We start from the raw sequence: 23,684 nt of genomic DNA, 5'->3' as shown, positions 1-23,684 counted from the left end.
TGATAGCATGAGGGTCGGATACAGGTCAGGGAAGAAGAGGGAGAAAAGGGGAACTGATAACAATAATCTACATACAACTGCCCCTGCTCCCCCCCAGGGGGATGAACAACAGAAACACAGGTGAAGGGAGACAGAGGACTGTGTAAAATATGGAAACAAAAACATTTATAAATTAAGGGATCATGAGGGTGGGAGCGTGGGAGAGGGAAGGGAAAAAAAAGGAGCTAATACCAAGGGCTCAAGTAGAAAGAAAATGTTTTGAAAATGATGGCAACATATGCACAAATGTACTTGATACAATTGATGTATAAGAGCTGTAAGAGCAATCAATAAAATGATTTATTAAAATTGAAAAAAACAAAAACCAATTCTAAATACACGCATATATGATATTTCTCTAAACTAATCCATTTCACCACACCTGCCGAACACAGGATTATACATGTTTCTCTCCTTTACTGCAGTTTTAGAGACACCTTTCATCCAGCATCTTGAGGTTTCTCCCATTTGGAATCTTGAATTTGAAGAACATAAAGTTAAATCTTAAACAAGAATTTCTGGACTGACTTGTGATTCAATTCTTGTGTGTGTGCAGCCCATGTCAGTAGTGCATAAAATAGTCCATAAAGAAGGACAGAAATGTAGTACATAGGTTCAAAATTGTATATGATTTCCACACACCTGAAGTTTTAGTTGAACAAAGTCTGAAAAGAAATCAGTATTGTTAATAATATGTCATGATTAATAACATTTCAATATTTCTTACAAATAGACAAGATGGTAAAATTACTAATACCTTTTTCGTATACGAATCAACCATTTTTGATCATCTGTGCATGTATAACTGTGTAGGAAAATACTTTATTAAGCCCTTCCCCAGATTTACCGTTGGACCTATCTATGGTCTGGATAGTTTCTGTAGTACTTGTAGGACTATCTCAAGTCTACTGATTCTAACTTTGCCACTACTGTCCAGGATATAAAAAAAATCCCAATGATAATAGCAAAATAAAACACAGGAAAGCCTCAATCCAAAAGAAGACAGAAAATAACAAGAAGAATTTTAGTCTAAAATGTTCTCTCTGATGAAACTTTATAAAAAAATAATGCTAAGTTACATATCAGTGGATATTTCCCACATTACCACACAACCACTAATCCTTGTCAGTTTGGCTCACTTACAAAGAAACTATCAAATGGTATAAATCAAGAATAGCTAGGCACCGATATTTGGTAGAATAATGAAGCATAGTTTCTTTTTTATTATGAGCTATTTTATTGACAAATAATTTGGGTACCATACAATTCTGTAGCTTAAATACTTCAAAAAGACTTGTGAATTCATCACTACATCAATTTTAGAACCTTATTTTCATTCTTGTTAATATTAGCTACACATTTATTTCCAACTTCCCTGCAATAATCCTGAGTATTCATCTAGTTACTGCCTCTGTAGATTTACCAGTCCTGAATTTCATATAAAGAAAAATCACACACCCTAAAATCAAAACAAATACAGAAAGACCTCAATCCTAAAAAAAAGTAATTTAGCTGTATTACTCGTATACTAGTGGCTATTTTTTCACACAATACACATACAGAACTGAGTAGCTCGATTAAGGTACTCAATTTTTATTGCTTTATGAATTTGTTACTCGGCTTTCTGCCTGTCCCCACATAATCGATTTCAAACTTCTTCAATGTTTATTCTGTTACCTATCATTCTTGGGTTTACAGTGCCTCTTCTGCGCCTATCTACTTGAATCTGATGCTTTAAGAATTCATTTGATGACACTCAGAAGCACGTGGGTATAGGGCTCCGAACGCTTCATCTATTCACCTTCCAAACACTCGGTTTGGTTTTGGCATTCCAACTAAGGCTTCCAGATTCAAGTTGAATTCTTTTCATTTCAGAGAACGTCCTTTGCCCTTCCCACCCCAATGGAACGCACTTCCATCATCGTTATTTGCTTGTTTATTGTTCGAGATGAACTTATCTCTGAAGACTCCAATTTCCTCGCAGTTTCCTTTTTCTTTGTTTTTTTAAGCTACTCGGACCCCTGTGTAAGTTTGAATGGGAAGGAGTCCGGAGGGATTGTTTTGTATTTAAAGGAAAACACTGTGTATATTTACACAGCCCATCGCAAGAAATGAAATCAACAACAGTGTCCCAGGAAACCCTCATTATATGTGGCTCTCTTTCTCCCCCTCTCCATTCTTCTACCCTCCTTCCTCACTGCCTTATCTCTGCCCTCTCCCTCTTCCCCCCTGCCCCTGGCCTCCTTTATACACCCAGGTCTTGTCTTGGGGTGCATAAGGCCTTTGTTTGTGAGTGTTATTAAAAGTTTATCTTTTTAAAGTGACTCAGCTTGCTAAGCATACTTTTCTCTGGTTTTATCCAGATGTGTCTTATGTCACATCGTCTTTAGACCTCAATTTTTCTCTTCTTTTCCTTTTTTTAGTTCCATGATTTTATCAGGGAAATATTTCCCAGGAATTAAGAGAACTCACCGCTACCTTTAAAAATAATTAGAATTTTGAAGAAGCATTATACATTTACAAAAATAAATATTAAATTTGGAAGCATATCTCCACACTGGAGGGAAAGACTTTCATGGGAAAGAGAGGAGATAATCCAAATAAAAAAGGCATAATTGGAGCCTCTATCTGAAGTAGAAAATGAGAATGTGGGAATTGAGCATCAGAATTTTTAAACAAACAAACAAAAACACAGATGCAAAGACTCAACATTGAAGAAATAGTTTCTAATGGCATCCTATTAGTATTTGGAGAAATCAGGAAATTAAAACAGCCAAATAGCCTTTCTGAATTTGTTATATGAACTTTTTAAAAAAGCATTTCAGAAACCCCATGAACATTGGAGGGGGTTTACAGGAAAGAGGTGAAGGTAATTATGTATTCATTAAGCAAAATGAAAAAGCATATTTTAAATAACTTTTATCATTTCCTCTATATAATTTTTCTCATTTCTTAAAAAATTTCTGTTTTGAACTGCTCAGAGACCCACAGTGGTGTCGTGGGTTACTCGTTAGACTTTTGACGGCAGCCCCTCTGAGGCCGAAGGGGGACTTGCCCGAGCGTCTCCTCTGCCTTCGGGATTCGCTCTGAGTCAGATCGGACTCTCTAGCAGGGGTTTGCTTGATGGGCTTTGCCAGACTGGTCAGATAACATGGTAGCTCTGTGTTCCTTCCTTGCTTCCTTCTCCCACTCCAGATCTTGACAGCTAAACAGATATATCATCTAATGTATCCAGCTATCTAACAGCGAAATTCCCAAGTGTTTACATGTGACTACAATATCCCTTTCTGTACCATTATTGCTTTGCATCACATATTGTTCTTAGGAATAGTTAGCCATCAGCCTGGAGACCACCGAAGAACTAGAGAGAGATTAACCAGCAGAGCACGAAGGAAGTGAGTTTGTTTATATTTTCACTGGTTTCCATTATTTCCTTAAAGGTTTCCTGAAAATTTTTGAACAAAAGAAGGAAGCTAAAGTGTTCTCATTTGAAAAAGGAATTTGTAGGGATCGGTTGCTCTCAGCCCTGTTAGTTCGCTGAGTTGGGATCCACTGGAGGGCAGAAGGTGGGTGCTTGGGCAGGATACGCTGTAGTTTTTTCAATCACCACATGTTTCTCTCCAGTCAGAGCAGCAACACTGGGTCAGTAACATCAACCCACACTGCTCACCGGACGCCAGTCCCTCCCCCCCAGGCTGACTCTCGGTTGAGCTCGCCTGAGCACCTTTGTCTGTATCAAGCTGCTCTTTCCTTGTGCCCCCATTGCTTCATGCCCACTAGGGTGCCCTTATAGCCTCAACCTCTAGTAATTCCTTCAAATCTACAAGAAAACATTTTATTTTTTGATAGTCCTAATTTCTTTTAAGTGACAGGGGAGGGAAACAAGTGATCTGATAAACAATCTGATGCATTTTATGAGCAAGTATTAATAACTATTTTCTCAAATATCCATAAAGCTTTTCGATAAACGATGATGATGCTTTTGATAATAGTTAAGGTTTACTGAACCTTTTCTGTGGGCCAGGAAGAGTACAGTATTATTTACAGTTGGTAGTTCAATCTTCACAACTATCCTATTAGGTCAACTGTTATTACTCTCTTTTTGCAGATGAGGAATCCCGAGCTTAGTCACCATGAAAATTGCCCCAGGGTTACCAAACAAATGGCAGAGGACAGAACGTATAGCCCTGCCTATTTCAATGATAAAACCCATCCATGCTTTTTAATGGTGTTTTAAAAAGTGTATCTGAGAAATATTTGCCAATGTTGGATGGAAGAATCTACTGAACAGTACTAGAATCATTGCTAAGCCATGGTGCCACGATAGGGTGATAGGGATGTGAACTAATCCTTTCCATTTAATGAAATACTATTGTATTTCCAGACAAGTATAAGAATAGAGATTGTAGTGTGGAGACAGACCAGTGTGCTTATAGAAATTAATGAAGATCAATTTATAACTATCAATGTTTATTATGAATAGACTCTATTCCACGCATATGGCAGAGACCAACAATAAAAAAGGACAGCTATAATTATAGTGCTTTATTAAATAATATTGCTTCTATAATAAATTACTAATAATCATTTATTTGCATTACTATGTAGATATACCTTAACAAATACTTTAATAGTATATGACTCAAAAAGTTTTTATTATATATTATTCATTTTTAATGTGAAAGTATTTATATCTTAGTTGTTAAGGATAAACCTATAGTAATTTTATTTTATGTTCTCTAACATTTCTAGAGAAAATGTCTAAATGCATATATTATGGTAACTTGTTTTTATTTTCTGAAAAATACATAAATTCTAAGATTTAATTTTAATATCCTGAAACTTTCAACTCAGTAATTGACTCTAGATGGCACTTTATGTGAAAGTAATTGCCCATCTTTGTTCCGATCAAGACTATACTGTACTTCAACGTGGTTTTTAGACACAAGATTTGTTAATGCTTTCTTTTTGAATAATGAATGTGTACTATATTATTGCATTTATCTATTTTCTTTTATTTTGGAAGGTGTGCTGGTCTTTTAGTTTATTTTAACACCAAGAACTATGCATTTGCTATTATAACTGTATGGAAGTTTGTTTACCTTATTATATTTATAAGTTACATTTCCAAATAATAAAATGTACTATCATCAGTAGATTGTGGCTTGTGTTATTTTTACTATGAGTGGTGAAACATTCACGCTCATCTACATACACTTTTTCCACCTTGCAACCATCTCTGGGGAAAATTAATGAGAATATGGGCTATTCAACCCCCTGCAAAGAACAAAGTCCATATTGGGAGGGAAGGCATCTAGACTAAGCAACTGGTCTTATAATGTATATATATATCATATATAGAGAATATCATGTGTGTGTATATATATGTATAATATATGTATAATATACACACGATATTCTCTATATGTGAAAGGCTATTTTCAACTAAAAGATTAAAACAAATATTTATTTCATTATGGAGTAGTGCAATTGCCACTTGACTCTCAATTTTGAGCAATCCTTACATTCAACATGCACGTCTCAGTGTAAGGATCGATGCCTTTCTGATGTCAACGAAAGTGGAAATGATGGTTCTTTCTGAAATGTTTATCTTGAGAGTCTTCTATGTTGTAAACCATGTTTGTCACTTTGCTACTTAAATTATTTTCCCTATTTTTTTCAATCAATGAGAAATTATGATGCAAAGTATAAGTATTTTGTATGCCATAATCACAGCATCTCCTACTTTCTATAGTAGTTATTTGTTTGCTGGTTCATTTTTCCCTTTTAGAAATAAAGAACTCTCCCAAAGCACAAAAGTTGTATTCAATTTACCTTTTTATTTTACTACCTAACAGCGTTTCCAGTTTAGTGGATAAGTGAGCAATGTTTCCAAGGACCTTTGCAAACCCCTTTTTATAATTATGTGCGGGCTCTGCAGCATTATTTCTTTCTGGACTAAGACTCTATTTGATGCCTTTAGAACAGTATTAAGAACCTGCCTGCGGGTAATTGTTTTCTATATGTTATTCAAGTAGAAACATTTGAAAATATTCATTTCTCTTCCTATTGCCAACAAGATGATGTATTAAATGATTCCAAGAAATTTCTCCTGCAAGTAAAACAAATTACTGACATGTTTATGACTATATGAAACAGTTTGTTCCACTCGGGACCAAAAAGGAAACCTCTGGCTAACCGAGCCGTCTTAGACAGGGACTGAACTGCACCACCTCTGAAAAGTGCATTTTGCAAATGTTCATCAAATCTCACTGTGAAGAATCGGCTTAGGATGCTGGGATGCTAAGTACACTCTGCGTTAAAGACTCAAAACTCAGTGCCATTACCAAATCTCAGTCTTTCTCCCCTTCCTTCCAAAAGGAAGCCATGGAATCATTCTGTGTAAACCCTAAGTGCAAAGTGGTATGATCACTTGTGATCGTTTATCTTTAAAGGGATGTGGCACAGCTATGCCACATATATGCTCTTTAGATTGTGCGTTTTTATATATGAATGTGTACTTAATTCAATAGTTGGGGACCATCTTTATTTATTGCTTAAATTTTAATTTCAGGTCCCCCAGGACCTCCGGGTGGTCTGAGAATAGAGGACATAAGAGCCACTTCTGTGGCTCTGACGTGGAGCCGGGGCTCAGATAACCATAGCCCGATCTCTAAGTACACTATCCAGACCAAGACCGCTCTGTCAGATGACTGGAAGGATGCCAAGACTGGTAAGCTCGGTTTTCCTGATGCATCTCTTCTACACATCTGCAGTATTTCAGAGTTGCATCAACTACACTGAAAAGCACTGTTTCTTACTTAGTTTTAGTATTTCTGTTACCTGGCTATAAATATAATATACAGATACACAGAAAGAGATCTAATAGTTAAAGCTGTAGTGGAAGATTTGGCTTGTCTCAATCTATAATGGAAATTAAAGAAACCTTGTTTACTTCCTTATTGGACCTATTGTTACTCTCAATTAGATTGATTAGGCAAAAAATGAATCATTGTGATTTTTAGCATATGCCTTTTATGACATTTTGTTTAGTTTTCACTTTAGCAAGCTTTAAAAAATACTACTGTTTCACATTTTAGAAAACTACACTGATTATAAGTGTCTAAGTAGCATCTAAATCGCACCTACAGAACTTTTTACTTTTCAGTCATTGTTTCTCTGGTGCTGAATAGTCCTAAAATAGATTTTGAGCAGTAACAATTTTTTTCTTATAGTAAAGTTTTCTAAAAGGAAACTAAAAATAATTAAAAGTGCCTGCTTTTCATCTGTATATTTATTATCACAATTTTTCATGCCATATGTAAATTTACTCTCTTCTTTAGTATCAAAGAACATCAAAGGTCATTATAGTAATATTACCTGCTTATCTTGGTCATTTTTTTGAAAATGTTCTTAAAGAAAGCGTTAAGTGCCAGGGTTCCTTTACCAAAATCCCAACTTTTTTTGTGTGCAAAAAAAACTCACAAAAGATACGTGATCAATAGTTCCTAGAATGTTTTTAAAGGTCCAAATGGTAAATGAAATATTTCTATTTTAAAAGCTGAACAAGGAAAAAAATAGAGTTATTCCTAATATACCCCAACTTGGTTCTTACTTTGGGTTTGGTTTAAGTGGAGGTCTCTATTATTCCTGCACACTGAGAGTTTGGGTTTAGGTTTATTCTATTTGGTAATTCCTCCTCCCTTGAGGGAGCCACAACAACAAACCAAATGTAAATTGGAAGCTTGAGAAAAGGACCTCGGATGCATAGAATCGTAAGTGGTTGGCACGGCTAATGAGCTCGATGGAGCCGTGGTGGCACAAATGCTCGCAGTTCCAAACCAGCAGCCACACTGCCAGAGAGAGAGGGTTTTCTACTCCTGTAAAAACATAAGCTCGCAAACCCCACAGGGGCAGTTCTACTGTGTCCTGTAGCGTTGAGATGAGTCGGAATGGACCCAATGGGGGTGAGTTGATTTTTGAGAGATTTGTTTGCATATAAGTAGATAAAGCTCAGGTATATTAGAAACAGGCAGACTTTTTTATTACTACTTAGAGTTGAGGAATAATCTATAAGTATACTTTTCATAACAGATTATTAGATAAATTTTAAATCATTTAGATACTTGGTGAACTAAAAGCGTAGGCAATTTCTACTTTCCCGAAGAACATGAAAAAGCATAGTAATGAAACAATAGACTGTCAGCACTATGAGATTACTGGCCGCCTTGACACCAATATTAAACCTAGAGAACAAAATGAAATGTAAAATGAACAAATCCTTGAATTTTGGTTTGGCTCCGAAAAAAAAAAAGAATACTCATGTGGTAACAATTTCCATTAATTTGTTGATTAATGCTTATGATGGAGCTCAATAAAAATGTTTCTCTTAAAATATTAAAAATCTCTAGAAAGTATGTTCCACGAGAATGATGACTTCATTTTATTTATAATTCCATCTCTGGCATCTGTGTCAGACCAATAATGCTCATGAATTAAGCAGATATTTATTGAGCACCCATAATGTGCCCACATCTGTTTTAGAGGCTGGATTGACAGTTAAAGTCAGAGAAGACAAAACAGTAACAAAAGGAAGAAAGGGAGGGAGAGGGCAAAAAAAGAAGGGAGAATTCCTCAGTGGGCCTCTATTTTAGTCAGAGAGACTAGCAAAAATAATTATAACTTCAGGAAGGCATGTGGTTATTAATGCTAAAGTGAAAAGGAATCAAGGATGGAGATCAGGGGTTAGATTTTAAATAGAGCTTTCAGTGAACTCCTCACTGGAAAGGGACATGTGAGCAACCACCAGAGGTAGCAGAGGGAACTAGATAGATAAAGTGACAAGATCGAAAAGGGAATGAGCCTGCTTTGGTTTAAGAGCAGGGAGGAGGAGGAGGAGGAGGAAGAAGAAGAAGAAAAGAGAGAGAGAGAAAGAGAGAGAGAGGGGGGTAGAAACCACTTTGGGGGAAAGGTGGAGATCTGCGGCTGGCTAGGGCATCCATTGGGTTTTGTCGGACATGCAGACTTTGGTTGTTCTTCTGAGGAGAGGTGACTTCACAGTGTGATGAGCCGTGTACAGCAGAGCAAACACTACCCGATCCTGCCCACCCGCACAATCCTTGGTAAGCGTGAGCCCATTTTTGCGACCAGCCACTGTATGACTACATCTCAGAGACGGTCATCCTTTTGTCCCTGTGTCCCTCTTCTCTACCAAGCAGGAGGTCGTTTTCCAGGGACTGGTTCATCCTAATGGCAAGTCAGAAAGATACAAGATAACGTTTTGTCATGTTCACTAGGACATCCAAATCCGGATCAAAGGAAAGGCCCACAGAAAATGTCCTCATGATTCTTCCCAGTAGATATACAAACGTCCCAGAAGCAGGCATCGTTATGTATCATTCTAGACTTGACTGCTTGGACCGTCAAACAAGTAGAATCATATGACGTGTACTTTTACTTGCCTGCTTATCACCTCGAACAGCATGTACTTGATAGAAGTCTATGTAGAGTGGTGTCTATGGCATTTGGTCCTTTTATTGCTGAATAACATCTTAGTGTATTAATTCATATCATATGTTGCTTACATGTTGCCTTATTTGAGTTATCGTCAATTCATATAGCTGTTCTAGTCATAATCACTTGTGTGATTTAATTCTGGAATTCATAAGCCTGTGGCTATAGTCCCATTTTGAAGGGTATTGTCTGTTAGCGAACAGGGATAGGATCAGAGTAAGTTCTGATATTAGTAGAGGGTGTGTATTGGACCAGACCAATTTGGTCAATGGTTACCTTGGTTACTGTTACTTCTGATGGGTATAACGACCGATGTGCTACCAGTGAAAGGAGAACAGCTGCTTCTGGAGCCGCCTGAGGGAAAGCCTCTCTGGTTAAGACTAATAGGAGGCCAATGTCTACTGGAAATGACTTGCCAGAGGTCCAGGTAATAAGGACTAAATAAGACGCAGCCCAGGGGTGGAGAACAAATTATTATACGTAGTCTCATTAAAAAGGTGAGGGGTAATATGTTCATTTGATTGTATTATTGATACTCAATGATCAAATGGCTCCCATCAAAAGCCTTTTCCCTGTGTGGATCTGGTAAGAAGGTGGGGGAAGATGCTGATAGGATTCACCTGTGAGTCTTTGTGACCTGGATTCCTTGCAGTGCCGCTCTGCACTTATAAAACGAGCCCTTTGAGATGGGGGGGTGGTTGTGGTCTCACCATTGGCAAGGACCAGGAGTGGAGTGTGCCCTCTGCACCCATCGTGTGGGTTTCCCAGCCCGACATTCTGGTTTGGGACGGAATAGCACCCATCACCACGTGAAACAGTTCCTCAGACTTCTGTGACTTTCTGTGGGATGCTGAAGCAATTTGCAGAACTCCGAAATGTGAGCGAACATACTCAAGGGAGCCGTGTGGGAGGGGGCAGGAAGGGTGGGGAGGAAATGGCGCTGAATACCATCATGGAAGGGTTAGACATTTGGAGCATCATCAGTCCCAAACTACTGGAAAGTAATCTGGCATTAATGTTTCCAAAGGACTGATATTGCTATCGATAGACATTTAAGTTATTTCCAATTTAAGACTATTGTGACTGTAGCTCTCATAAATACATATATTCAATATTACCTTGATATTACCTTTCAGGTGCCCAAAGGTTAGATTTAGAATAATGATACATAAAAGAATAGATTACATTGCTTTAAACAATGATGGGGAAATCTTGTCCCCTGACCCTCATTCCAAAGATAGTATATGTTGAAACTCTAACCCACAGAACCTATTAATGTGAATTTATTTTAAAACAGGGGCTTGTGGATTTACTCTGTTAAGATGAAGATACAGTCCCTAAATGCAATGCCTGGTTTTATTATAAGGAGAGGGATATACAGAAACAAGCATCTACAGTCAGGGGGAAGAGGGTGGTGGGAAGGATGGGAGCAATTGGGGTGACCCCCAAAAGCAGAATCTAGGAAGAGGCAAGGAAGAATGCTTCGCTGGAATATACAGATCGAGTCTGGCCCTGCTGACACCTAGAGCTCCATGAGAATGACTTGATGTCATTTGAAAGTTCCATCCAGCTTGTGGCTAACTGCCACAGGAGCTCTAGCAAGCGAATACGGCAGCTACTGTCCGTGTGACCTAGCTCAGGGGATTTGAGGTAGGACTACGGAGTGTTGAGGCCATTCCAAGATGCTCAGGTCACATCTAGAGTATTGCTTTTGATTCTATACTCTTGGGACAAATGACAAAATATTGTTGGAGGCAGTGATGGCATGTTGGTCAGAGCGATGCTATGAGAGCAGTTGGGAGAATCTGGGACATGCGAACTAAAACGGAGGACAAGGATGTCTTGATGTTCAAAGTTCTGCCATGTAGAAAAGGCCATTATTACTGTTATCATCCTGTTGCAATTAATAGCTCAGCATATACACGTTTCTCTTCACGTCAAAGTGCTTGCTTTGAATAGATATATTTAGTAACAGTTTTGAGGATACGCGTGCTTCGCTAAGCTCACAGTGTACACTGGCACATTGCTCTGTAGAAAAGTGAAACCGCTTTATCTTTCATTTTCCCACTACCCGTGTATAAGCACTTCTTCCCCCATAGCTGCACTTCGTGTGGAGCGTCAGCTCTCGGACTCTGTCACATTAGTAGATGAACAAATGAAAACTCTCTAGGCTTGTGGAAGGATGCTTACTGTTCAAAGTGTGTGTGTTTTGTTTTGTTTTGCTTTCTTCGTTCGCCTGTGTGGCCCTTCTGAGGCTTCCATTTGTGTAGTCCTGCTTCAAATGAGAATTTCTGTTTTCTTACGAGGCTACCTTAAATTTCTCCTTAGAGACATATCCATAAATCGCACATCTCTGAGATGCTCTGTGCTAGTTTTTCTCTCCTTTGCTGGAAGGAACTCTGCCATGCCCTTGACCCCTAGTGAGTCCTGCCCCTGTGAGCCATGCTTTGGTTCCAGGCCCTCGGACATATATATCACCCCGCTGTGTTGGGTCCTGGCAGAAGCCTTGACATGCACATTTTCATTCTTAAACAGGCCCTGCTTTTTTGTAGTTAGAACTTATGTGGGAGTTCTCTCTGGATCGTTTCAAATACTTGGGTTTGGGTTGAGATGCAGAACCCCAACTAATGTCTCTGATTATATTTAACCTCTTGGGAAATCCCAGGATGCATTAGGGCGATGTCCAGAGCAAGTGGGAAGTAGCTATAGTTATTCTTCCAACAATTGGCTGACAAACCTAAGATCATCCTCACTGTCTCTGAAACTTCTCAAATAAGTAGTGGGTGTTTTCTGAGGGCAGAGCACCCCCAAACTCAGTGACCAGGCAAATAAAAACCTGCAAATTCTTGGCCTTAGGTTACCTATAGGACTTGCTTCTCATTCTCCCTTATGGACTTACTTTCTTGGGAAATCAATCTGTGAGTTAGTCTTTGGGTTTGTTGTAAAATAAAATATTCTTGGCTTTCAATTATCTATCTTAATTATACAAATGAACACATCTTAATTATACAAATGAACACACAGAAGTCTAAAGCCAAGATCAATAACACCTCAAACAGTAGCAGGAGTAATGGTTCCCCGTGGGTACGGGAAGAGAAGCGGGTGAGGGGGAGATGGCTAGCTGACAGCATTGATGACTGTAAAACCCCACTTGAAGGGAGCAAGCAACAGAATTGTATGTGAATGGATATATTGGATACTGTAAGATATGGCAGTCAATGAATCAATCGATCAATAAGGGTTCCTGGGGGATAGGGTGGGGGAGGGAAGGGATGAAGGGGAGCTGATATCAAGGAGTTCAAGAAGAAAGAAAATGTTTTGAAACTGATTTTGGAAACAGTTGTACATTATTGCTTGATATGATTGAACTATGGTATGAATGTTAATGATACTTGTAAGAACTCCCGATAAAATGATTAAAAAATAGAAAAGATATTCTCAAGTTGTTTTTCCTCTTTTCTTGAAATTCACACTAAAACCAAATAGGAATTTCAATATTAAAAAGGATTAACACAGAGAATTTTATATAGTTTCTTGTTCTTTTAGATAGAGATGCCTTTCCCAGCCATAATACAGTTGCGACCTGATTGTCAAACTGGAATTATCTGTAGAAAGTGGCCTGACTCTGAAGGGATGCAGTTAAAATTCTAGACTTCCAGACCCTAGTCTTGATGATAAGTACTTGGCTCTACGGGGCAAAGCGCTCCACCCTTGTTCTGGCTGCAGGAGTGACGGAAAGGCTGTAAGGAACTTGGCAGGATGGCGAGGACGTGGAGTGCCTCTGCTCCTGTCTATTTCTGTCTTTTATTTGGCTCAGGGAACCAATCTGCTTCCAAGGCAAATTTGACTTCTTCAGGGAGCAGGCCTCCCTTTCCAACCTGTCTCCTTGGCTTGTTATGGGGATTTTTTTTGAAGGATCTAATAATGTCTTCTAGGATTTAAGGGATAGATAAACGGTGTATGAGTTCCCAGTCCACGAGTAGGGACCTTTATGGCTCTGAATAAAACCTTGTTACAGTCAAACCATAGAAGAACACACATGAAAAATGGGCATGGATGAGAGAAAACTGAAAAATTGAACTCATCGTTGTAGAGAGTGGGCTTAAAAGAATGTAGAAGAGGTTCTTCTTCCCCTTGAGGCAGGAGAAGTTGTGGGCTGAGCATAAACCAAAGGGCTAGGGCTCCTATCCTGTAGGAGCCTCCAGATCATTGATAGAGGCCCAGTGGGGAAGAGGCCCACCCGACACAGCATCAGCGATCAGCTGAAATTTCCCCACTTCTCATGAAACACTCTCACATACCAAAACTGTATTTTCCCTCTTCCAGTTATAGAGGGAACAAGAGATAGATAGATAATAGATGATGATAGATAGGTAGGTAGGTAGGTAGGTAGGTAGGTAGGTAGATAGATAGATAGATAGATAGATAGATAGATAGATAGATAGATAGATAGATAGATAGATAAAAGAAGGCAGATTCACACATCGAACAAAGGAAAACATTCTGATTTAGAGGGTAAAGGAGGGAGAAGAGAGTAGAAATAAAGAGAATCAGAACACAGGAGAGAACAAACCAAACATTTCATTAGAAAGTCCAAAATATATATCATATAAATCTATAGAAAAAGTCCAGAGCAGAATAAGCATGCAGAAGGCAGTGTTAGCACCGACCACAGTGAAATCTGTGCAGGGTGAGGCGTGGGACACTCTGAGACAAAGAACTTGTTCAAAATTCAAAACTGGACACAAACACAGCATTTACTGAGATGAGTGATTAGAGTATCTTAAAGATCTATGTATTATTGCCTGCTTTATAAGATGCAAATTCCCTAAATAGTCATATAATAAATCATAGATAAGTATAAGGGAACGAGTTTTTCACATAAACTAAACACAAATATTTATATGCATATTCATGCATATATTTTTAAAAATACATGTGAAAATATTTAAAGAATATAAAATTATATATAGTTCTGACTTTATGGTATATAGTATATATCAATTAAATAAGCAAGCTAGGATCATTTCTGCCCATAATATATAATCTTCCCATTAATATATAGATGCATAAATTCTGTTAAACAGTGTATCTTCCTTAATGATTATAATTGTTACTCTCATTAATCCAAAGGATTTTACTATAAATGTACAAACCAACTAAAGAGGAGTGTGAACATGGAGGTACCCTAGAAAACAATTCCCTACTTATGGATTATGCATAGTGATAGTCCATAAATGTACAAAATGTGCAAGGCCTCCGTTGTTTCCTAAGCCCATGCCTACTCAAGATGTACTTTATGGATTACCAGTGAGGGTATGACCTAGGTATTTTCAAAAGTGCAGGATCCTAGTCCTATCTTACAGGTGTAATGGGAAATCATTCATGTGCATATCATTCCAGTGTATGATTTATTCAGGACTTCTCTCACTTAAATTTAATGGTTTGTTACTTCTAGTATTCATTTTTTAAAATTTAACTCACTATGTGTTATTTTTTTAAATAGCAGGAAAAAACCCAGAAATTAGAAAAATGATAAATTAACCATTAATGCCTTGTTATATGTTTATCGTATCTAGATCCTCCAATTATTGAAGGAAATATGGAAGCAGCAAAAGCAGTTGATTTAATCCCATGGATGGAGTATGAATTCCGTGTGCTAGCAACCAATACTTTGGGCCTGGGAGAGCCCAGTATACCATCAAACAGAATTAAAACAGATGGTGCTGGTGAGTATCCAGACAAACAAGTAGCCTTTTTCACCTCTGAAGGGCTCATAAATGCAGTTCCTATAGGCGAGTGGATGAGAAGTGAATAATGAACTCTAGAGTAAATGGCCCTTCTTAAAAATGTGTTCGTACGTGTGTGTCTTGCTTGTGTATGAGTGTTCCGTATCAAGACCACAGTTATGAAGCATCAGAATGTTTTCACACAGTTAAAATACAGAAAGAGGAAAGTGGAAAGCATGGTATATTTCACAAAGACAATTTAATAAAGTTGGTATTTTAGAATGTTGACCGTAATTTAAATTCTATAGGGTCCGTTGTTAGAATGTTTACAATTGTGGGTATAGAATTTGTCCAATGATCATTCATTTATAACTGAGTGTGCATACGGATTGAGAGGGTGGGTAGTGAGGTTCGAGTGTGCAGGGAGTGGAGAGAAGGCAATGGGGACTTCGCAAGCATCCAATCTCTGCAGTTTGGAAAATCATACCATGTCCAAGAAGTGATGGTACATTCTCTAAAGATGGTACCCTAAATATGCCCCTTCATTATTGTTTAATCTTGACTTTCCCCCCAATTTATAGTCACATTTTATGCTCGATACTACTCTATTTGTACAGCTTTTAGTGAAATAATTACTTTATTTTTTATCCTCCTTTTCACCAATAAAGAGAAAAAAAATAATGCTTACCCAAATCTAATGGTAACTCTTTAATTATTCTTTGGCTAGCAAATGGAATATTTTGTATAGGCTCTTTAAATTAATGTATTTTCATTATGAAAGATTTTCAGCAAATGATAGACTGCCATTAAAGTCTATTTTATTCTATTTTATTACAATATATTATCATTTGTATTATGATATTATATTATTATATATTAAGCATTATGTTTATCTGACTATTAATTCTTTAGCCTAACGACTAACTACAATTCTGAGTTTTAATGTGCGCTGCTAATCATGCCAGCTAATTCACATGGACTGCAGTTGATAAACTGTCTCTTCAAGCTTCACACAATTTATCAGGTGATTCTGCCAAAATGATAAGGGTAGCTGCATTAAACAAAGGCAAACATCATTAACAATACTTGGAGTGCGCCAGGCATGTGCAGCTTGGTGAACATGGGTGAGCCATGTTGGTGTTAGGTGCTATCAAGCCAGTGCCAGCTGATGGCACCCTTGCTGATAGAGAATGAAACAATGATCATACACTTTTCACACACATCTCACTGAATCATTGTCACAATCTTTTTTCCTTCTCCTCATCCCCTCCTCCAGCCCCTAGAAACCATTAATTTTATAAGCGGATTCATATAATATTTTGTATCTGACTTATTTCACTCAGTGTAGTGTTTTCGAAGTTTGTCCTTGTGGCGGCAGGAATAAGAATATCATTTATCATTATAACTGAAGAAAATTCAATGTATGTATATGCCTCCTCTTGTTTATACATTAATCTGGTGATAGATCACAGAGTAATTTTTTGGGAAAAATATTACTATCTCAATGTTCATTAATAGGATATCAATTCAATGACAATAAATAAATCCACCAAAATTGATATAATTACTTAAAGGCTAATCATTTAAATCCATGTCTACCCAAAACCTCTTCTCATATTGAGGAATTTCTCTAGCAGGCTTCTTAAACTATATTAAAACAAAATATTTATTTGTATCAGAGTTCCAATAGATGCTTTGGTTTCATGCATACCTATGCAATTATATATTGCTTAAATATTATTTTATCAGTTTTAGTATGTATCTACAAAATAAACACAATCATGACATTTTCTCTACTTCACAGAAATGTACTGAGGGTTTAGGGATAATGTAAGTTGAAGCTTTATCGTATTCAGAAGCACATGTCCAGTGTTCTTGTAGAAGCTCCTACCCCTTATGCTTGTACCAGAGGCTCTTGCTAATGGGATAACCAACATTTTGAAAAACAAAAATAAAGACTTGGAACATGAGTTGACTAGCCATCTTAAGTATGTAATTTCATACTGAAGAATCTAACACTTGAGTTCATTTCACAAGTTGGATTTTCAAAATAAAATTGTGCAACAAGCAAAAATGATATTGAGTGATTAAGTTGGACTAGGTAAATGTATTTCAATTTTTTTAAAGTATGCCTATCTCATCTTTAAGCCTTTCTTTCTCATTGAGTTTGATTCATTACCCATGATCTCTTAACTAATATCATAGGTGAGGCCATCAAAAAGTTTATAACAAAGTGGAATTAAAAGATAAAAATATATATAAATACACTTTATTTCAATATAAATCCCATCAAATTCTAGGTAATTTTATAAGCAATAATACCAAATATTTAGTCCATCCCTAAAGAACTTATAGTCCTAGAAATTTAACTAGCTAAGTATTCTTTTTACATTAGTAAAGAAAATTGAGGGCCAGTCATTAAAAAATAGTGTAAGGCAACAAAAAGAAGTCAGAAGAAGCTAAATCAGGCTTGTAAGTTCATTTCCCATTGCAACTTCAGAAATATTGCCTGGTTCGTTGAGAAGAATGAAGAGGATTGTTATTGTGGTGGGAGACGTCAACTCCAGGAAGCTTTCTGGTGTGTTTTTACATGAAAGCTTTAGGTAACTCTCTTAAAACACTCTCATAATAAGCAGATGTTACCATTGTGTGTTTTCTTTCAAGCAGAATGTCCTGAACATCTCCAAAACAGATGCTATGGCCTTTGTAACCAGTCTGTTTTTGCTGCAACTGGACCACTAATACCTCTTGGTTGTCATGGCTCTGTTTGCGTCTGTTTTAGGACTGTCTTGGAAAAGCCATATTAAATGTTTCAGGATCTTGATCCTGTTTCCTAAAACTTTCCACTGAAATCACCGCTGTTGTCTGCAGTTGAACTGGGAGCAACATTTTTGGCGTATATTAAGCAGAGCGTGTGCTCAGTTTTAATTTTTTAGTCAGAATTGTATATGTGGAAACAATTAAATTGTCTCTGGTACTGGCTATTGTTATGCTGATAATCAGCCCTCTTCAATTAGAGCACTGATTAGATTATTTTTTTCCTCACAAATTAATATAGGCTCCATTTCCAACATCACCCTGGCCCTTCTTGAAATGAGTTATCTATTTGGAAACTGCTGATTTCTTTGGGTCGTTGTTCCCATAAACTTATTAATGAGTTTACCAATCCTCCGCCCAACCATCACCCTCAATTTGTTTGTTCTTACTTCAATTTTGGAAGCATTCATGTTGCTCTGATAAGGGGGTCTTTTCAGACTGAAATCTTATCCTTCTAGTGCCTCAAAGTAGATGCTCCTGTTCAGACATGTTATAGACAATATAAATTTATGTTGGTGGGGAAAAAGGAATGCTATGTTGGGTTTTTCATAATACACTCACTGCCATCGAGTCAAAGCTGACTCACAAAGACTTCCTGCGGGTTTCAGAGGCTAATTATTTATGGGAGTAGAAGATCCAATCTTTCTCCCTGGGAGCTGCTGCTGGTTTCAAATTGCAACCCATTCAGCTCACAGCATACCCACTACTCTACAACTCTCCTTTTCTTTAGATTTATTGAACACTCCTTATATGAGCTAAGTCTTGTCTGAACAACAAATTTTGAAGTTAAAAAATGTTCATGAAGACAAAGACAACTGGACTGAAATTGGTGATGGTATTTAAATTTCAATGCCCTTTCTCTTTGGAAGTGCCAGAAAATCGTTTCAGAGAGACATCAAACCAATGATGTTTGATAAGGTGCTATTGCGTTCAGAAAACTGTTGGCATCATTTCTTACATTTTTGTTATTTGAATAGAATTCTATTAAGAAATTAATTATATCCTTGGAGTGCTCAACAAATAACTTCCTTGAACGTCTTTGAAGTCAAAAATAAAACAAACAAAATAACTCCAGTCCTATGAACTATTAGCCATCTTATCTATATCAAAATATATGTACCAAAAGAGACATAATGAGTTACTTTCACTTAAGAAAACAGCAAGTTCTATGTCCATGATCTAGATCAGGCACATGGCTATTCTGTATATTAAAAATAAGAAGTAAATGTTTTAAATTGACTCAACAGCAACTAACAACATCAGCAATAATAGGTGTTTTTAATTTTATAATATTTAACAAATATAATGCCAATGTATATTTATCATACCACTGAAATATTTTGAATCTTTTATTCCTAAATTTATAGATGAGTAGGTTAGCATAGCATTAAATTGTGGAAAGGTAGCGCTAAGATTAAATTCAGGTCTTTCTCTTTCTGCTGGTCTGGTTTCTAAACCACATTGTGGGAGAGCAGTAAAAGCACTATGAATCCTGATGTCATTATTTAATATATCTGCAATTTGGGGCACAATGTTTAACCCATTGGGGCCTCATTTCCCCTTTGTAAGTGAGAACTATTTATCCTCTGGATAATTTTTAAGCATCTTCTATGGGAAACAATATGGCTGGCACCTCCTTAACCAAATTCAACTAGAAACATCCTGTGACCCAGCAATCTCTACTCAGTAGGTAACCGAAAGAACTAAACACAATACAAACAGATGCGTGCACATTGTGTTTATCACAATGCTACCTATGGTAGAAAAATGACAGAAAAAATCAAAATGCCTGTCTGTCGAACAATGGATAACTAAAAGTTAGTGAACCACAGAGTGCTATGCATCTCAAAACCAACCCAAACCAAACCCAACGGTGCAACCTTCATGCATCTCATAACATGCATAGACTTGGAAGCCACTGTGCTCAGCAATGTCGGTCAATCTCATAAAGACAAATAACTTAAGATCACTGTTCTCAAGGGAAGTGGTTTTCACACCATAAGAAGTGGATTTTGAGGAAAGGAAGAGGGGTGTATAAAGAAATTAAAGAGACACATAGACATACACACACACAAATAAATATGTAAATTAGACCTGAAATTTGTATCATATGAAAAAAGTAAGCAACCTTGTGTGGTACATGGTATTTACACATTAATATTTATTACGCTATTAGTAATCAATTTAAAGTTTAAAATGCTTATCAAACATATTTTATACTCTGATTGACCATCTAGTTTTGGCAGTAAATTTTATTTTAGAAGCATCTTTAATTGAATCATTTTATATATTTTATCTAATGAAATTAAACATATTTACTCCTTGTTTTCTTTTCACTCTTTTTTAACCTGAATATGAATCAAATTGGTCATTTACATTTTTTATCCTCACAAGAAAATAAAAAATATTTTCCAAGACAGAGGATGTTTTTCTGGTCACGTACCATAATAACAACCCGAGACGGGATGCCAGCATATGTTAGGTGGGATAAAGCCTGGTTCCCATTTGATGGAATGGTTGGTCCTCTGCCTCATTATGCTGATTGAAAGACGTGACGTTATCCAATGAAGCACATGCCCTTATCTGCCCAATTACTGAATGTTAAGATCTCAGTGCCAGTTGGGTGTATTCTTTGGATTTAAAAAAGTGCATTAGATGCACCCAAATGAAGAATTAGAAGATGTGTTTGTGGCCATTGGGTTTTGACTGTAAGAAGGAGATAACACAAGCGTTTTGGGAAGTAATATGTCATTCGAACTGTGCTCCTGTAGCTAATGGCTTCAAGTGGGTGTAGCGGATGTGTCAATCCTTTAAATGGTTCCTGCGCAGACTGTTTTTGGACAATACACAGAACCAATGCTTTTGTATTATCTTTAGAGTCTTAATTTTATGTTTAATAAAATATTTCTTCTTTTTCCTTTAATTAATGCTTTTATTTAAGTCTTTTTTCCCTCCATGTGTTTGATAAAGGGTGAGAAGAGTACTAAGAAATTATTTTGTAGTTGGCCCCGCACCTAAAGACAACAACCTGGTATGAAGCCAACCTGACATGTGGTCACTGGCCATAGTTAAAGTAGATAAGATGCAAGGGGTGTTGGTTTTTAAGTGATCAGGAAGTCTGAGCTAAATTTACTGCAGCTTCTCTGTGTACCAGGGGCTAACCATGTTAATGGGAAAATGAAACAGAGAAATCATGGAATTTTTAAATCCCTTTTCCTGAGCTGCCTTCTGAGGGCTTCGTTTACTTCTGTAAACTAGGTGTAGCCCGTTTGTCCAGTAACTCCAGAGTGATTGCAGTGCCTACTCAGACAAGCTGTGTGAAAATGACTTCTCTGATGTAGATAAGGCTGTTATCAAATGGGCTTTTCATTCATCCCTCCCATCAGGAAACCTTTACAAAGTGGTAATATTCCATACATGGAAGTATATACTTAATATCTAGCACTGCAAATGTGTGTTGGATTCAGATTCTGTACACTTCTGCATATTTTGGTGCTTCACATAGTCGGTGCTCAAGAATTATTTGCAGAAGAAAAAGGGGGGGATGGGAAAAAGGGGGGGTGGGCAAAAGTGAAAATGATGTTTCTGACAACTGTCAGTTAATAAAGAATTATTTTTAAAAGGAGCCATTGAAGCAATGATGGAATTTACATCACATGATTTAAAAGAATCCACTACTGTATATATAAATGAACTATATATATATATCTACTATAGATCTATGTATCTATATCTTGTGTTTTGCAATGTTAATTTATTAATTGGTCATTTTATTTTCTATCATACTGAGAAATGGATTAGAAAGTGTTAATGATTTTACTAAATTAAAAACATGAATTCAATTGGGGTTGAACTCCTTTTAGTATCAATTTTACTATGCATTAACATGATTTCACTTTATGAAAATTTCTTTTGCCCAACCTATTGTTTTCCCCAGCTGACTTATTTTTATATTATCTAGAACTACACTAGTTATTCAACATATTTTGAATCTGAATAATATTTTTATATACTTTATGGTTTTTATAATTTAGGTCTTATCACAATCTAATCTGCATATTATCAACCAAAATACTGGAGTCCAAAGTAGTATTTCTATGTGAATTAAGCCTTTAACTATAAAAGGAAAATGATCTTTATCATCTTTTCATAGGAGAGAATAGTCATGAAATTAGTTTTTCTTTTTATTTTCCTGAAATCATTGAAATACAGAATCCCTCTATGCATATCATAAAAGAATTTCTATTAGACTAAAATGATCTTAAAAAAACACACTCACAACATAATCTCACTATTTTTAGCCTTCACAGTAAAATTATAAGTGGTGTTTGTTCATGATTAATTCAGGAATTTAGTATTTTTCTTAAATAATATTTTAAGTTCTATTTAATGTTTAAAGAATGAATACTTTGTTCTCTGTTAACTGCCCGAGAGACTGAAGTTAAATAAGCTTCCTGTCCTTAGGATGATTTACTTCTCTTAAGGGAATTCCTGTTTGCCCAAGTCCTCCTGTGTCTGCTGAGATACATATAAGGCACCTGGCTGCTTCTTTCCCAGTTTCATGTAATGTGTGTACTTTGCTACTTAAGCCTATGAAATATTTTTAAGCTGAAAATGATAAACAGAATAGTCAAGGCAAGACGGGAAAAATTGAGTCAATTAGTAATCCAATTTTGACATAAAAACACCCTATTATCAAGTATTATTTTTTACTTTGGGTTTTCCTTGATTTCAGCATCTTGAATTCAGTCCATGATTTTTGAAAGGCAACTGCATCTTGAATTACTAATTTTTTATTTGAAATTCAATATAAATAACTCACAATAGTCATTATAAAATGAAGGGAAAAGTCCATTTAACATAAACATCCTGAATTTTCATTTGAGTGTAGAAAAAAGGTTACTATTGAATATGATTAATAGCAGGACAAGGAATTGCTTCAGAAAATAAGACATGCACTGATAAAGGTAATGTGCGATTCAACAAATTTCAGCATAATAAATTATTGGGGTTATTTTAAAAATCATGTCTCTGTGACCACTCTGCCTATATTTAGAGTTAAATTTACAAAATTTGATTTATTCATTGTTTATAAAACAAAATGTATTTCCCCCCTATATTTAGCACAAAGTCTTTAACTTCACAATATGAGTTATGAGGCTAAGAGAATTTCCAGCAGTTATTTTAACATCACAACCTTTGGTGTGTATTGTATCTCAAGTATTTCAATAAGTAACCTTTTAACACCTCCGTGCTGTCTGTTTCATTTCCTACACTCACTGCACTCACAGAGTGAGAGCTGAGTAGTCTAATGAAATACATCAAACTTCATATTAACTTCTTCATTGGGGAGTAAAACCATCATATTAAAATATATACGATTATTTCTTTGTTCTGTGAAATTTCTGTGTATGCTTCACCAAAGAGTCTGCATGATGAATATTAGACGCTTTGAGGTATACTTATATATCTTTGAATCCAGATTATATGTGGGGACCTGTCAACCAGTCAATGAACTGTTTGCTCTGAGTAGTCTCTAGAAAGCATTCTCCTATGGGAAAGGATCAGGGACTCTGGAAGTACTCA

The 23,684-nt window shown here is 36.5% G+C and overlaps 1 protein-coding gene across 3 annotated transcripts in view; it reads left to right on the top strand.

Annotated features, from left to right (window-relative positions):
• The window catches only part of CNTN1 (contactin 1), a 392,308-nt gene that overhangs the window by 301,430 nt on the left and 67,194 nt on the right, over positions 1-23,684 (top strand). For all 3 annotated transcript variants that reach the window (XM_075551884.1, XM_075551883.1, XM_075551882.1), the window contains exons 17-18: positions 6,614-6,772; positions 15,132-15,281. In XM_075551884.1, coding sequence (XP_075407999.1) covers positions 6,614-6,772; positions 15,132-15,281 — 309 coding nt within the window. The remainder of the gene's footprint in view (positions 1-6,613; positions 6,773-15,131; positions 15,282-23,684) is intronic.

Source organism: Tenrec ecaudatus, chromosome 6, assembly GCF_050624435.1.
Source record: "Tenrec ecaudatus isolate mTenEca1 chromosome 6, mTenEca1.hap1, whole genome shotgun sequence".
In the NCBI taxonomy this organism is placed as follows: Eukaryota; Metazoa; Chordata; class Mammalia; order Afrosoricida; family Tenrecidae; genus Tenrec; species Tenrec ecaudatus.
This window is presented reverse-complemented; position numbering and strand designations above follow the sequence as displayed.